The 17,274-nt window shown below is 49.3% G+C and overlaps 1 protein-coding gene across 9 annotated transcripts in view; it reads left to right on the top strand.

Annotated features, from left to right (window-relative positions):
- Pxylp1 (2-phosphoxylose phosphatase 1) overlaps window positions 1-17,274 on the top strand; it is a 69,353-nt gene that overhangs the window by 44,901 nt on the left and 7,178 nt on the right. For all 9 annotated transcript variants that reach the window (XM_006511138.3, XM_030244340.1, XM_030244341.1 and 6 more), the window contains 2 exons: window positions 7,671-7,829; window positions 8,576-8,702. In XM_006511138.3, the coding sequence (XP_006511201.1) occupies window positions 7,671-7,829; window positions 8,576-8,702 (286 nt within the window). The remainder of the gene's footprint in view (window positions 1-7,670; window positions 7,830-8,575; window positions 8,703-17,274) is intronic.

Below are 17,274 nucleotides of genomic sequence, written 5' to 3'. Positions count from 1 at the left end.
TAAAGCTGCTTGTCTTAGTTAGGGTTTCTCTTGCTGTGATAAAGCGCCATAACCAAAAGTAGCTTGGGCAGGAAAGGATTTATCTTAGCTTACAACTGTAGTCCAGCACGAAGGGAAGTCAGGGCAGGAACCTGGAACAGGAACTAGGGCAGAAGCCATGGAGAAATTCTGGCTTTCTCCCCATGACTTGCTCAGCCTGTTTTCTTGTATACCACCAGACCCATCAGCCCAGGGGTGGCACCATCCACAATGGGTTGGGCCCCCTCGTGTCATTAATCATGAAATGTCCCACAGGCTTACCTGCAAGCCAGTCTGATGGAGGCATTCCCTCAGTTGAGGTTCCCTCTTCTCAGATGATGCTCACGTGTGTCAAGTTGACAAAACACTAGCCAGCACGTTGCTGTCCCCAGGTATGGGGTTCCCCTACAGGAGGAAAGGGAGTGTTGTCATGGATGCAATAGCGCCTGCCTTTGCCGTGCTCCATCAACGTCAGCCCGAGGTACCCGTGAGATGCTCGCACAGGAGGCTAAGGCTCCAACAGGTAGAGGAGGGCCAGGCTGTGAGTTCCCTCTGCATCACTGTGCTCATCATGCCACACAGAAACAGCTGACAGGGCAGGTTTTATTTCAGCTCTTGGTTTCAGAGAGATCTGGGTTCCCCATAAAGGGAAAAGCACAGCACTGGGAAATTGTGGCTGAGATGGCGTGGGACCGTGTTCACACTGGTGGCAGATTAGGAAGCAGAGAACTAGATAGGAACCAAGGTTGACTGTAATCTCAAAGGACTGTCCCTGGAGCTCTGTTTTCTCCGGCAAGATCCTACCATTTAAAGGTTCCACAGCCTTCCACCAGCCAGGGAACAATAACATGAGCGTGTGGGGACACTTCAGATACAAGCCATAACAAGGGATCAGTAGATTTTGTCTTCTGCTCTCAGTCAGGACCTTGAGATGAGGAGGTGAGCTGACACTATAGCCACTGGCTTGACACTCTGGAGGAAGGACACAGGCTGTGTCTGTGAAAGTCAGAGGTTCCCAAATATTGAGCTGGCCTCAGACACTTGGCTGTAACATCCCCGCTGACCCATTCATTACTGTGGTGGTAGGAATAACTGATGTGGCCTGAGGCCCGAGAGCCAGCCACAAGACTGTGCTGGGAAGTTTGACTAACTCTGACTCTGGGCCACGTCTTCCATCCTGTGGGACTTGGAAGAGAATCAACAAAAGTCAGAACCGAATCATCAGATGTGGGTTTTGCTTCAAAGAAGTTCATAGCTCTGGCGGCTGGGCCAGGCTCTCGTTAGTTAGCTAGCATTTGCCTGAAGATGGTAGTGACCGTTCACGGCACATTTCCTCTGTAGCAGAGTCTCTGTGGTTCCCTGAAACCAGTGACCAAAGGGTGCAGGAGGTGTCATGACTAAAGACCTCCCTCTTTCCCTCAAGGTTTAAGTGGTTTCCACTCTCACATATTAGTGGCTGCAAGACAGATGCATAGGCGTTAGCCTGAGGAGGTAGGGCCAGGGCTTGTAGCTCTCAGGAAGCCCCTTGGCTCCCTCTCCACTACGGCTTATGGTACCCTTTCTGGCTGATGGCTGGATTAGGGCCAGTTGAGCCTAGTCAGCACTGCCTGCCGGTGAAGCCTGGAGGCCAGGTGGAGAGAGGGAATTGGGGAAGGGAACATTTTTGTCATCCTCCTGCTTTCAAGAAGTTTGCTCTTTGCTTCTGAGAGTAGGGGACTGACTTGGTCAGTGTTCTGTTAATGTGTGTGAGGAGACATCATGACCAAGGCAACTCTTATAAGGGAAAGCATTTCATTGGGGGCTGGCTTAACAGTTTCAGAGGTCTACTGCATGGGAAGCATGGTGGTATACGGGCAGACATGGTGCTGGAGAGATAGCTGGGAGTTCTATGTCTGGATCAGTAGGCAGCAGGAAGAGAGAGAGAGAGAGACACCGGGTCTGACTTGAGCTTCTGAAACCCCAAAGCCCATCCCCACTGACACACTTCCCCCAACAAGGCCACACCTCCTAATCCCTGTCAAGTAGTGCCACTCCCTAATGACCAAGCCTTCAAATATATGAGCCTGGGGGGGGGCATTCTTATTCAAACCACCACCATGCTGTAAAGGGAGGCATTAATGGGGATGCTCTCTGTCATTTCTTTGAGACTCTGTCAGCATCTTCATTCAGGCATTACAGGGGTGTGGGCAGGATGAAATGGGATGGAGGCTGATGGAGATCTTCTTTCTGCTTAATGATCACACGACAGAGAAGGTGCCCGTGGATAGCCAGTTACCAGGGAGAACTTACTGTGCCACACATGTCACCCACAGTGGCATTGTGGCCCCAGGGCACACATGGAGAGTTGAGCATTTTTTCCATCTACACAGCAGAACTCATGAACCTTCTATCTGCCCTCTGTCTCTGTACACATGCCCCCCCCCGCCCCCGCCCCAATGGTCCGTTCTTCTTTTCATCTAAGCTGCCATCATCTGATTTGGAACAGCAGTGTTTCTAGTTGGCCTGGGGAGGGAGCGGTGCTGCAGCCGAATTGCAGGAGACATGGGCAAGGGCTGATGGGATAAGTGTGTCTCAAACGCAGGCTCCAGACATTTCCCAGCCTCTGAGCCTGTCCCTGTACTCACTGCCTACTCCAGAAGAGCCAGTCCCTAAGAGCTCATGTGGCAAGTGGCACAATGCCAGGATCCAAGCATCCTCCAGCTGCAAGGACCTGCCCCACCAGGCCCCGCCTCTGTCAGCCCCTCATAGGACTCCCTGGGTGTCATTCATCCCTTCTGGGTCAGTTGGACCAGTTCTCTCAGAGTTCTGAGGCAAGGCCTGAGCCAGGTTGCTGACCACAGCAGGGAGCTACACACCAGCCTCTCAGAACCGGGAAAGCCTGTCTCAGGCCATCCCCTCTCCAGGCTGCTTGAGTAACCCAGATTCTCCAGAGGACTCAGTGATGCACAGGCTGCAGACCAGAGTATGACTCAGAGCAGATCTTCATCAGCAAGCATTTTTGGAAGAGCTGTCCTCTGCCAGCCATTTGTGTACATAAACACGAAAGAGGCATGATCATGACCTTCTAAGCACTTGGGGTGATGTAATTACACACAGGGCACCCCTTCTTACATGCACTCTGGTATGAGCCTCACAGCTGAAGCTAGACAGACTTTTGGGAGAGGGAGGTAGAAACAACGTGTAAACTCAGAGTGGCCTTCCTGGAGGAGGCAGCTCCTGGCAGATTCATGCAACAGGAACTGGGTGGGCTGAATTACAAGCAAGCAGGACCATTGAGGGAAGCATGCTAGAGGGTGCTCTCTGAGTGGCACAGATGCCACCGGGATGAAGAAGAGCTGAGACTTCACATACACCCACCTGAGAGCCTCTGGGAGTGCCTGGGATTTAAAGGACTCCCCAGAGAGCCCCTGAGGGTGAAAACCCTGTCTGGATGTTCACCTCAGCAATAATGAACAAGACTAAGGAGCCCCAGTGACAGAGGAAGCAGCAAAGATCTTTCCAGATGTAAGCTCTCCTTCTGATTGCAATATTTTCATTTGTGGTCTTCCTTGGCACCATCCACCAGGTCCCACTGACCCCCACCCCCAAGGCCTCACAGCGTGTGCTTTCAGATAACCCAGGATTCCACACACTCTATTCTCTTACCCCTCAAATATCTGCTTAACTGCACCCTGCCTTGGCCTCGAGGAAGTGAACTATAAGCCGGCCAGGGAACCTGAATTTGATAGACTCTGTATAAAAAGCACAGTAAAGACCTGCAGAAGCTACGCAGCCAGGAGGGCGAGCCATCACAGTGCCACCATGGGACATCTGCTTCACTCCCCATCCCCCCCCCCCACAGTAAATTAGCTCCAGGCACCAGAGCTGTGCGTTGGCCTGTGCGTTGGCCGTTAACATCTCCCAACTGTGGGGAAGAGAGGCTCCAGCTGCAGCCAAGTTCAGAACTGGGGAACGGTCAACTCCAAAAGTTTTTTATTGTTGTTTTATTTAGTAAAGCCTACAAATACGTCTATGTCTATTAAGACCTGGTAATAAATGTTTGTTCTTTCGCATATAGAATGCACGTAACATGTGACTACTATAAATATATTTATGCTAAATTCACACAGATATTTGTAGGAAAACAAAATACTTGTTGGCATGCGTTCCTTCTGCTCCCCAGATGGAACGCACTGTGGCATTGTGGGACATCTGATGCGTTGCTGGGTTCTCACCTAGGGAACAAATGTCTGACTACTCCGTGTGATGGTGAATCTTGTCAACTTGATAGGATTTAAAATCACCATGGGATCAAATCTCAGGGCAAGTCTGTGAGGGGCTACTATCTAGACTCGGCTAATTGAGGTACAAAGACCCACCCTAAGTGTAGATAGTACCTAATTCCACGGTCTGGGGTCCTGGAAAAGGAGAGAGGGGTGATAGATACAAGAATGGATTCCTCTCTGCTTCCTGAGTGGGGATGCAGTGTGGCCTGCTGGTCTTCTGCTCTTGCCACCATGCCTCCTCTGCCATGATGGAATGTCTCTCCTTTGACTGTAAGCCAAAATAGCTTGGACCTTCCATACTTGCTTCTGTCAGATATTGTGTCCTAACCATGAGACATGTAACCAATACAGAAAATCGGCACTGAGAAACGAGGCCATCGCTGGGATAAATATGACCTTGTGGCCTTTGGAACTGCTTTTGTATAGAAAAGTCTGTGACTATTCTGGTGAGAACTTGGAATACAGGGTGCTGAGAGATGCTGAGAGTGGTGGCCTGGCTCAGGGAGGCCTCAGAGGGAAACAAAGACTCCATGAGGAGCTGGGTTAGGGTCGTAGTCATGTTATATTCTGGCAGAGAGTCTGGCTGCATTCTACCTGTGTCCTGAGAACTACGGTAGAGTTGAATTTGAAAGCAAGGGGCTGACTTGTTTCCCAGAGGAAGTCTCAAGGTGGGGTAACACTCAAGCTATGCCATGGTTACTGCTCATTGCTTCTATCCAGGTCTACAGTGAGAAGCGATGAGTGGAAGGGAGAAGAGCTGGGAAACCTGACGTTTGGTCAGGAGGGAGGGAAGCAAGAATCAGCTACAATTGTTAGGGGCCATCACCAGGAAAGAACAACCCCTTAATGTGCAGGAACAGCAGGGAAGGCATCCTGAGGGCCAGTCCTTCAGGGAAGCCTGGGAAGCCATTGTAGGAAACATGAAGGTAAGGCTGAATTTGCAGTGGAGTTCCCAAGAGGTATAAGAGCCATAGGATGTCATTTGAGAGATGCTGCAGTGTGTGGGGCCAGAGGGGTGTGGCCTCTGAAGAGCTTTGGAACCCAGACAATTCCATCCAGAACTCCAGACGCTGGATACAGAGCGGCAGCATTTACAGTTGTCTTGTTCGAGTTCAGTCTTGTTTTGGCCTGCTCATTCCTTGCTGTATCACAATTCTTCCCTTTTGGAATTGTATTCTGTGCCACTGTACATTGTAATATATAACTTATTTCTTGTTTTGTTTGAGTTCAGTTAAACGATTGCTCTGAGTCCCAGGTGATATTTGGACTTTGGATTTTCAAACAGTGTTGGAACTATTAAAGATTATGGGGACTTTGAAGTTGGACTGAATGTATTTTGCATTGTGAGGTGGCAATGAGTCTTTGAGAATAAGGAGAGAGAGGTTTGGCCTTCCAGGTGGTGTGTTTGGATATCAAGTGGACATCGAGTAGAGTTGTAAGGGTTAATCTTTGTTGCCAGTTTGATGGAATTTAGAATCACCATGGAAACAAATCTTTGGGAATATATGTGAGTGATTATCGAGGTTAGATTAATTGAAGAGGGAAACCCCACCCTACATGTGAGTAGTAGCACTCTGTGGGCTGAGGTCTGCATCAAATAAGAGGAGAAATCTAGTTGAGCACATATGACAATCTCTGCTTTCTGTTACGGGATGGGATGTGACCAGCTCCCTCTGTGGCCATGTCTTCCATGATGGGCTGATCCTTCAAACTGTGAGCCAAAACCAAACAACCCACCCATGTCTTAGGGTTTCTATTGCTGTGAAGAGATACCATGACCACAGCAACTCTTATAAAGGCAAACATTTAATTGGGGCTGGCTTACAATTTCAGAGGTTTAGTCTATTGTCATCATGGTGGACATGGCTGCATGCAGACATGGTGCTGGAGAGGTAGCTGAGAGTTCTATATCTGAAAGACCCCAGGAAGAGAGAGTGACACTGGGCCTGGCTTGAGCATCTGAAACCTCAAAGCCCCCCCCCCAGTGACACACCTACTTCAACGAGGCCACACTTCCTAACAGTGCAACTTCATTATGTGCCTGTGGTGTTACTGTTCAAGTGTTCTTTTTCAATCTGGGGGGCGGGGCATAGATCTCATTGGTAATTTTCTCTTGCCTTTCTGTAGTTACTAGCTTGCGCATTCGTTCATGTTTTGTTGTGTTGGTATTTGCACTTTGCCTGTTTGTATCCTGTACTGAGTCTTCAGTTGTAGTGTTCTTCTGTACTTGGGGTATCAGTCATTGTTTGTTATGTATGTTGCAAATGTTTTTCTCTTAGTGTATTCATTGTCTTTCATCTTTTTTTTTTAAAAATAACATCTGTTTGACAAGGGAATCTTTCAGATACTTATGTAGAAGAAATTAGGGAACTTAATCTGATGTAGACTAGTGATTAGTTTCTGTTTCAGCCATTGTTTGGGTATGTGTATCTACATAATATTTGTGAATATATTTTTGTTATGTGGTTGGTAAACCTTTAGTAGTTAACCAGGTTTGTGGGCTCACTTGTTTGCAAGCATAACCTACCCTAGTCAATGCTACAAATGTGACTGCTACCGTGGGGGTCTCTCGAAACTCTGTGATGCTGCAAAACCACTTCCCAGTCGTGGAAGGACTGGGGACTACTGAGATAGGCTGTCTGTGGACAGACAGACAGACAGACAGACAGACAGATGGCTGCACAGCCCCAACCTGAACAGGGAGAGGCCCTCTCAGTCACAAGGAAAAAGCATTACAGTTGCCCTGTCGCTGCCTTCACGGATTCTGGTCACGTGTCCACCCTGCCAAGGTGAATACTGTCACTGATAGCTTAGCCGGTCTCCCACAGGGCCCGGGGCTCACTGATAGAAAGATGGATGCCGAGTAGACAAGCCATTACACATTGCATGACACTCGACACCCACAGGCGACTGGGGAGAGCCAGCCCAGGGAGATGAGTAGGAGCCAGTCAGGGGTCCAAGGCTCTCCTCTGTGAAGCAGTCTCATGAGGACTAGTGAGCAGATTCCCAATATAGGGCTCTAGGGAGCACGGAATGTGGTCGGATGGTATTAATTGAGGTGTGACACACACACTCCATTTAGCACTTAACAGGCGCCAGTAGACAGTGATCACCCCCCCCCCCCCCGATATAGTTATGGGAGCTAAAAGCTTATTGAGAAGAGGGGCTGTGTCCTCGTGCACAGTTAGTTCCAGTAACTCGAGAGTGAGGACTAGGTTATCCTGGCCCATGCTGAGGGGGGTCTGTCACTCAGTTAGACCCAGGCTGACTTCTAGTTCCTCTAGGGTCCACCCTAACTGAAGGAGTGAGCACCCCTGTGACATTCAGCCGTCTGTGGCCACGACAGCTGATCTAGCATCTCCTTTAGTCACTCTTCTTTCTTTGCAGTCCACTTGATCCCAGTGTCTGCCACAAAGAATGGAGGAAGCAGCAAGAGTCGAAAGAGGATCATGCCTGACCCAGTGACAGAGCCTCCCACCGTAGACCCGGTTTATGAAGCTCTTCTGTACTGCAACATTCCAAGCGTAGCGGAGCACAGCATGGAAGGTAGACCCAGTGTATGACCTGTCGCTGTCTGGGTAGCCTGGGCCTCAGGACCCAAGTAGACATCCTGGGGACAAAGTTCTCTAAGCAGCATCAAACAGTGATAAGAAGCTGGCTGGCCTGGACTCAAATTCTGCAGCCACTGTGCCTAGGATGAGCTCCTGGTCTTAGCACACTGCTCGGTGTCTGGTGAGGAGATGTGGGTAAGGCAGACAAGGGCTTGAGGCTGGCCCATCCCTTTGGCAACTCGGCTTCTCAGAGCAAATCTACCGTATGCTTAGCATGTGCACAGGGCCTACAAGTCTTGCTGTAAAGGAATGTGAATCAAGTTTGACTTTCCTCAAAGTGTATCATAGGGTGGTGTGGGATGCGTGCATTTGTATCCTGCTGTGTTTCCCGAAGGACTTAAAGCAGAAGTCTGTTGCTAGGATTTTTGTGAGCCTCCCCCAGTCTGTGCACATGAGACATTAGTCACCACGTGCACATCTCACTGGCCTTCAGCTGATGACTTTGGGGGCTCTGGGGCATGTCAGCCCCTCCCATGAACCTCTGTCTCAGCTTGTGGGGGTTCTTCAGCATCACCCACCCAGCACAGCAGCCTTCCCTACAGGTCAAGGTCCTGAGTAGCAGCTCTGCCATTTCTGGGTTGCCCTGGGTTCTACCTCCTCAGCCCCCAAGCCTGGGCATAGACGCCCTTGCTAAAACACTTGCTTGTTGTGTGGTGACTAGAAGATGTGTCTCTCTCACAGGTCATGCCCCGCATCATTATAAGCTGGTCTCCGTTCATGTGTTCATTCGCCATGGGGACAGGTACCCACTGTATGCCATTCCCAAAACAAAGCGGCCAGAAATCGACTGCACTCTAGTGGCTAGCAGGTAAACTGCACTTTTCTTTTATGAGTCGTCTTCATGCCTTCTGCTGTGTTCCGTGCAGCAGAGCACTATGGGAGGGAGGTGCGAGCTACGCTTTGGTGGGCACCAACTGTTCAAAGTGTTCACTGTCTTGCATTGCACGCTGTTGTGTGACTCCCTTGGGAGACACAAACATCTACTCAACCCAGATAGGGCACTGATGACAGATCAGAAAAATGACTCCACCCAAACCCAGCTTTAGCTGGGTTTACCTAGAGGAGCACGGGTGACTCAGAGGCCACTGCCTCACTGAAAAGCCCACCACAGCATGGGTGATCACGCAGAAGGCTTCATCCCTGTAGCCTCCCGCACAGCTTGCGGGTGGCTCGACCTAGTCACACTGTCTCTCCCCCACTCTCTTAGTGGTTATTTCCTGCTGTTAAAATCTCGGTCGGAGCCTTATGAGCCTTGTAACTTTCTGAGCTTCCAAGTCTTAAGTTGCGTATGTCTTGGCGTCCCTTCTCTCTCCAGGAGAGAATATCTGGGTTGGGAGAAGAGGGCCAAAGACAGTCCCAGAGCAGAGAGCGTATCAGTTTCAGGCAACTCAGAAAACGCACTGAGGCCTGAGCCCTGTTTAGTCTGAGACACAGCCTCTAATTCTGATGTTCCAAGCAAGAAAAAAGAGAAAGAGTGAGCACTGGGTTACCCCCCACCCCACCCCACCTCCACCCTCGGAGAGGTTCCATGGAGGCACCAGGCACACCAATCCATCCCTTGGTCTAGCTGAGCTCAGCCCACCCCCCCCACCTCTAAAATGGAAATGAAAGCTGGGGGTGGGGGGGCGCGGATGATGCCCGAGAGGGCATGCTCGCAGCTGCCGAGGCCTGTGAGCGTAAGATAATGTTCAGCCATTTAATTTTTCACACATTACAGGCAGCACTGTCTTAGTTGAAAGCCCTTAGGATGAAAAATAATTGAACGGAGGATGGAAATTGCGTGCATGGAAATTAGAAGCAGTTAGCAATAAATGATGCCTTGGCCGTAGCCAGCGTGTCTGGGGGCGCGTAGCATCCATCCAGTGCAGCGTTTACTGAATGAGACTGTGAGGCGTAGGGAAGTGCCCAACAGGGGAGACGTTGTTTTGATGGAGTGCTCCTGGGGTGCCAGCCTGCCTACGCAGAAGCAGGACCAGCCCCATAGAGACAACGTGGATTGCCTGCCCGCAGCCAGGGCTGCTCTCAGAGGATGTGAAGCTGGGGGTGGGGTGGGGTCTCAGATAACTCTTGATGTCCCAGACCCCCTGGGGTTTGGGGAGTAGTCAGCGAAGCATTTTAGGTAGAAAGACTGTGAGGTTTTGCGTGTTCTCTGTTATGCTGGACACTACTTTGCTGCCAGCCTGGGGGGCCATGTTTTCCTTGCTGCATTGAGTAAACAAGATGTGTACCCTAGTGTCTCCTGTTAGGGGACCATGAGCACCCTGGAACCCTCACTCTCCAGTCTGGCATTCAAACTTTCCCCTGCGAGTCTCTGCTCTCCAGCACCCCACTTCTCGCAGCACCCCCTCCTTCATGGCTTTGTGTTAGCTGTGTCTCCGCTACTGCCCACCCCACTTCCACAGTATCTTCAAGACCTCTTTAGAAGTTCCCTCTTCTGCACAGCAGCCCCACCCCCCACCCCGATCCGTCCCATATACGAAACACTGAGGTGACTCTGTGGCTGTCTAGGGAACTGACAATACCCACCTCTCACTGTAGAGGTACGGGGACAACATATAGGAAGGATGTCAGAACAGGTGAGGGAAGTCTAGTATAAAAGCCATCCCAGCTGGCGTAGAGCCAGGGCAAGGATGGAGGCAGCTCGTTATACTGCACTTTAACCCCGTGGATGGTGGATGGAGAGCAGAGAAAGGCAGCTCAGAGGAGCCATTGTCCTCCACCGGGGACAGCCGGGTGTTGTGTTTACAGCTGGTACTGCTCTGCCCTTGTCTGCTAGTTGTCCTTTGAACAGCCTGAGGAAACGTGGGCCACTGGGCTTCTGTGCTACATGGGGCCAGCGTGGCTGTGGGGCTTTGTGGACTGTCACATGCTTCATTTTCTTAGCTCTAGTCTCCTTCCTCTTGCATGGAGTTGCATTTCCACCAGGGGAATCCAACTGGTGCAGCTCAGACCCCCATGCAGCCACTATGGGGTCACTATGGCTGTTCCCAGAGAAGGGGCCTATTTGCCTGGGTCACCTGAGCACCCTCCAGCTTATCTTGCCAAGGGGACTCGGCTCTGCCATCCCCAGGCCTGACTGCTCCCAAATCACGGAGCCAACCCAGAGCTGATCCAGTGACTGACAGCTTTTGGTCTTGATAGCTGCAGAATGAATTTGTAACCTCTGTGGGGACCACAGGATACATTGCCTGTTGTATGTTCCTGTCACCATGTCCCTGCCGATAGAGTTGAGCCTTTTGTATCCCTGAAGCCTTTCCAACCTGTGATGCTGGGTGGATCCCTTCCCCTCTCCAAGGCACCATACTCCATCCTGGAACAAGGGGTGTCCTGCCTTCCTTATGTCAATCAACCTTATGTGTTTAAATAAAGACGTGAACAAGTAAGTATGTGGCTTCGTTCACACAGAAGCTTCATCCACAGTGATGTGGCATCGCCCACAGCAGCCTAGAGATCACCATGCCTGTGGTGGTTTGAATATGCTTGGCCCAGGGAGTGGCACTATTAGGAGGTAGGGCCATGTTGGAGTAGGTGTGGCCTTGTTGGAGGAAGTGTGTCACTGAGAAGGTGAGCTTTGAAACCCTCCTAGCTGCCTGGAAGCCAATCTCCTCTTGTTTGCCTTCAGAACAAGATGTAGAACTCTCAGCTCCTGCAGCCCCATGCCCGCCTGGAGGTTGCCATGTTTCTCATATGATAATCTACTGAACCTTAGACCCTGTAAGCCAGCCCCAGTTAAATGTTGTCATTTATAAGAGTTGCCTCGGTCATGGCGACTCCTCACAGCAATGGAAACCCTAACAAAGACACTGCCCTAGGCTTTCCCTGAGGTGGGTCATCTCTGGAGCCAGTTCCATCCTTGGGAGCTCCTCTTCCTGTGCATTTTGCATTCACAGGAGCTGCCCTGAGTCCTCTGTGGAAAAGACACAGTGCACATGTTTAACTGCAACAGCCCTCTTCTTCCGACTGAGTTTTCTTTCCTCCATTTCAGTTGCCTCTGGCACAGCCTAGTACAACGGTCTAGCCACATCGAATGGAAAACTCCATTCACATGGTTGCAGTGTGTTGTGGAACCTGCTGTATGTTATCATCAGTCATTATAATCTCTCCTCATGCCTTAGAAATTAAACCTTATTGTGGGTATTGTTTGCACAGGAAAGAACAGGGCAGACGCAGGGGCTCAGGCTATCTCTGGCTCCAGCACACACACACACACACACACACACACACACACACACACCAGATGAAAGGAGTCACTACTCAACATTGTTTAATTAAGTCCATTCTTAAACACAGTAAGGCTTGTCTTATCACTGCAAACATGTACTTAGGGATGGAGTGAGCAGGCATGCAGTGTGTAGACCTGCTCTGGGCCCCCACCCTGGCAGTGCCTGCTGCCTTCCCAGATGCTGTTTTTGGCTCGTAAATTAGTAATTTTGTGGTTTCCTGCTAGGCAGTAAGGCCTGGAAGGTACCCATTACTTTGGTCTGTCGTTGGGAATGTCTGATTCGAGGGTGGGGAGCTAGGTGTGTCCATATATGTCTCTTCCTTAGAGTGCCTGTGCACAGTGCTGGGCCCGTTGTCTGTGTAGTGGAAGATGGTGCTCCCTGACTGCTATGCGCTGTGTTAAGAAAGGTTCTATCTCACCCTCGTACTATTACAGTTAGTCAGTATTGAAGGTATTGACCACATGAGTGCCATGGTTTTTAAAATGTATGTATGTATGTATGTATGTATGTATGTATGTATGAACTGTTGCTCAGTTCAGACACACCAGAAGAAGGCATTGGATCCCATTACAGATGGATGCTGGGAATTGAACTCAGGATCTCTGGAAGAGCAGTCAGTGCTCTTAAACCATTGAGCCATCTCCCCGAGGGAGAGAATGCTGTGTTTTTAAATGCCCTATTTACATTCATAAAGATGAGCATGCTTTTCTACACCCAAGAAGAAAAACAGTCCTTTCAAACACTTACATAACAAATTTTAGAGTTATACCCCTTTCCTGGGCCAGGTTGCATGGTAGCACGCCAGCCGTCACTTAAGTGCAGTGGAGAAGTCCTGTGAAGAGTCCTAGGGAGAGAACATTCTAGATAGAAGGACCAGAAAGAGCAGTGGGCCTGCAGCTTACAGAGCTGGGCATGCATGAGTAACACTAGGACCAGTCTGACTGGAAAGGTAACAGGAAGTGGGTACCTCAGGCATCGCAGCAGGTGGGCTATCCTGCTCTCAGGGAACCACTTCACAGCAGGTGGGCTATCCTGCTCTCTGGGAACCACTTCACAGCAGATGGGCTATCCTGCTCTCAGGGAACCACTTCTGTCTGGAAATCCAGGTGCTGGTGGTGGGTCAGTCACACAAGTGGAAGCCAGCACAGGTGACTGCTTTAGCCCAGAAAGAAGAGAAGGAAACCTGGAGTGGAAGAGGCTTTGGTAGTGCATTGAGGCCTAAGCCAGCAACCCACAACTCAGCTTATGAGACTGTCTTAGTTTTATTGCTGTGAAGAGACACCGTGACCCACAACAACTCTAAATAAGGAAAACATTTAATTAGGCCTGGCTTACTGTTCAGAGGTTCAGTTCATTGTCATCTTGGCAGGAAGCATGGCAGGGTGCAGGCAGACATGGTGCTAGAGAAGGAGCCAAGAGGTCTACATCTGGTATCCCCAGGCAACCGGAGGAGAGAACAAGTCACTAGGCCTGGCTTGAACATCAAGGTCTTCTTCTTTTTTTATTTTTAAGATTTATTTATTATTATATCTAAGTACACTGTAGCTGTCTTCAGACATACCAGTAGAGGGTACTGGAATCTAAGATACCATAAGTAAGAGTACACTGTCGCTGTCTTTCAGACACACCAGTAGAGGGCATCAGATCTCATTACAGATGGTTGTGAGACACCATGTGGTTGCTGGGATTTGAACTCAGGAACTTCTGAAATCTTAAAGCCCACTCCTCCTGACCGGTTTCCTCCAGCAAGCCACACCTACTCCAACAAGGCCACACCTCCCAATTGTGCCACTCCCTATGGGCTGTGGGGGCCATTTTCATTCAAACCATCACAGGTAGGGAGGGAATAAGAAGGGAAGCCACTCTGAGAGACCAAAGGTTGTGCGGGAGTCAGTTGGCAGCCAATGAGAAACTGCTCATTAGCAGTTAGACCCGCCCAGGTCGCCTGGGGTGCTCAGCAACTTGGCAATTTGGGGGTTTTCAATCTTAGCTCAGTGGAGTGAGTGTAGCACTAAAATGGGTCCTTCAGACTGCACCGTTCTGGGGAACCTGGTTTCCTGGTTTCCAGCATAGTGGAGGAGGGGTGAGGCGGTAGAGATTTCTGGCAGCCAGAGTGTATGAGAACAAGCTGGTGTGATAGCCATGCTGTTGTGGAAGTGATCTCAAACAAGGCCTCATTCAGAGGCAGAGCCCACACCCTGAAAGCTACCTCCCTTGGCCCTTTAATTCCAGCTTCATCAGCCGCCCTCCTTGCCCTTGGGCAGACTACTTCCAGCTTACTTTCCACACTTGAGCATGGCTTCTTCCTGTCTCCTGGCTCAAGCATCACCTCTGAAAGATCTGCTAGAACTCTTCACTTAAAATGACAGAGTGCTCCTCCCCGACTCCACTCTCCCCTCCTGCCTTCTCTTGTCATAGCATCTGTTATTCATTCTCTGTGTCTGACTCTGTGTCTGTCTCTCTGTCTTCCTCTGTCTCTCTCTCTGTATGTCTTTCTGTCTGTTTCTCTTTGTTTCTCCATCTCTGTCTTCCTCTGTCTCTCTCTCTCTCTGTATGTCTGTCTTTCTGTCTGCTTCTCTCTGTTTCTCTGTCTTTCTCTGTCGCTCCCTCTTTCCCTCTGTCTCTCCCTCCCTCCCCCACTCCACCCCCCATATACAAGCAGGGCTACAGTGTTTCTTGTGCAGTGTGTTTCCCCAGACTGGAAGGTACCTCCCTCTTTGAGTCAGAGATTTCTCTTACTTGTGTCCATTCCTGTTACCACCCAGGTACCCAGGACACAGGTTTGTTATTAAATGAGAAACTGGCAGAGGCTGAACCTTGAGAATGGCCTCAGAGATGGAGGGGTGACCTTGGAGAAGGTCAGGTGGGATGGGTGGGCTACATGACCGGCTGGGTGCGGTGAAAAAGCAGAGGCAGGGCCACATTACTGATGGCGCTGTCCCTCCAGGAACCAAGGACACTGCTCTGATGTCAGCTCCAGCATGGCCTGTGAGCTGTCTCCAGACACTCTAGGAAGAGTGTCTGCCAGGCAGAGGGCTGTGCAGTTAGGGCTTAGCATTAGCATGCTGGTTTATTTGAGCATCTTTAGCATGTGGACAGCAGATAACGCTAAAATGGTCTCAGGCAGACTGAAGAAAGCAGACAGTTGGCCATATCAAGTTGCACAAAAAAGGCCCAGAAAAGTACCCTGGGATTGTCTTTTTATAAGCTTGTTTTGTTGAAATTGGAAACAATCTATTCTTTACTTGGTTTAAGATTTTTAGATGTGGTATAAGTTCCTTCTGGTTTTCAGCCAGGTGAGCTTTTAAGATTACACTTTCTGGTAATAGCTCTGCTGTCCCAGCTCCAGGTAGCCAGCTCTGCAGAACCCGGATCACAGCTGAACGGTCAGTTTTCTCTTGAATGTGATTGGCCGTGGGATTCTGCCTTGGGCATTGTACGATAAGCACACTGAAACAGAACATATAAAAATGTGTATAAGAACTCCCGAGTGAACAATTTGAGGTAATGTTTTTTATTGTCTCAGTTGTCAGTGCGACAGCAGATTCCCAAGGAGGCCACAGTCATATGAGTTATGCTGAGGAGAAATACACCCTCAGCTAGTCAGGGCGAGTTCAGGCTTTGTAACAGAGAGTCAAACGTACCTTGCCCTAAACAAGGAAGTTTACCTCTTCCTGTGTAAGGGTAGATTCACGCCACTCAGCCCCATCTAGCTATTCAGGGGGAAGGTCCTTCCAGGTTGTTGGCCTTCACCACTCTTCAGCAATGTCTCCACAGCTGGCCTGGGGCGCTGCTTTGCCTACACAGCTGCCACAGAAAAGAACAGAGCAGGAAGATGCCAAACTTCAGCATATTTCAGCAGTGGGTGCTAATCATGTTGCCAAGTAGAAATAACAGAGTTTGGCATACAATGGTACCCTCACCTACCACAGCCTTTGTTTTTAATGTTTCCATCGAAATCAAAGTATTATGATAACCACTGTGGTGACACGATATTTACAATATTCATTATTCTGGGTTAAGGAAGATATGGACATGATGTTTTCACTGTACATCTAAGAACAGGATATGTCACAGTTGACTTTATCCCCACATGTTTTTGGTGCATCTACCAGATATGCTCTGGAGTCCAGGGATGGAGGGAGGGATGAGACCTGGGTGGTGGGATCCAGGTTAGACTCCAAGGACTCAGCTACCTAGTCCTCCTGCTATGGAAAAGATACAGCCACTAGTTATCTGTCCTGTAAATGTTTTTCTTCCGTGAACCTTCATATTTGTGTCCCTTGAAAAAGGTTGTAATGAGAGGACTGGGATGTGATTTGGTGGAAGAGCATGCGAGACAGGCTCAGCATATCCAGGGCTCGGTTTCCATCTTAGAGCTGCAAAACATAAGAAGGGAAGAGAGTTGTAATGAATATCATTAGATAGCGCAGCATCGTTAAACAGTCCGATGCCCCGAGAACCTGGAACATCTCGGCAAAACACATTCAGTAGTGAATTTCCATTTCTAAAATTGGCAGCTGAGCGTTTTCAGAGCCTCACAAGTCGCCAACCGAAATAATGCCCCAGAACAGAAGACGTGAGTTGTGTGATGGATAGCCGGTGTTGATGTGAATTCACGTTGACAGCCGTGTTGTGGGTCTGGACATTTTATTTCCTGGTTTATAAACATTTATGTGCTCAGCCTCAGGCAGAATACAAAGTGCTCTGTTTTGTTTTGTTTTTTTGTCCTCGACCGACAAGATTCCCGGCAGCCACCCTGGGGGCTTTATTAGACTCTCTTGCATGTCTAGATTAGCAAACTCTAATTTTAAACATTTTTTAAGATGGGTTTTTTTTTTTTTTTTTTTTTTTTAGCTTTCTGCTTGTGAGAGATGTAAATCCATTTTGGTGTCAGTTTTTAAAGTATTTCTGAAGTTAATTGGTCCTTCAGACAGCAGGGGTTTGCCGTTAGAACAATTTATCTGCTGCTCTCATGCCAAATTATGTGCATTTTTTTCTACCAGTGTCTCTCTGTCCACTTCTGTTCAGCTGGAAACTGTACACACACACACACACACACACACACACACACACATATACACACGGGCCTTTTTGCTAGTCAGAGAAAAGGTGTATGTATCCACAGGTCATTTAGTTACACAGAGAAAGGTGTAT

This window comes from Mus musculus, chromosome 9 (assembly GCF_000001635.26).
Source record: "Mus musculus strain C57BL/6J chromosome 9, GRCm38.p6 C57BL/6J".
In the NCBI taxonomy this organism is placed as follows: Eukaryota; Metazoa; Chordata; class Mammalia; order Rodentia; family Muridae; genus Mus; species Mus musculus.
The sequence above is the reverse complement of the archived record's forward strand: the minus strand, read 5'-3'. Positions and strand labels throughout refer to the sequence as shown.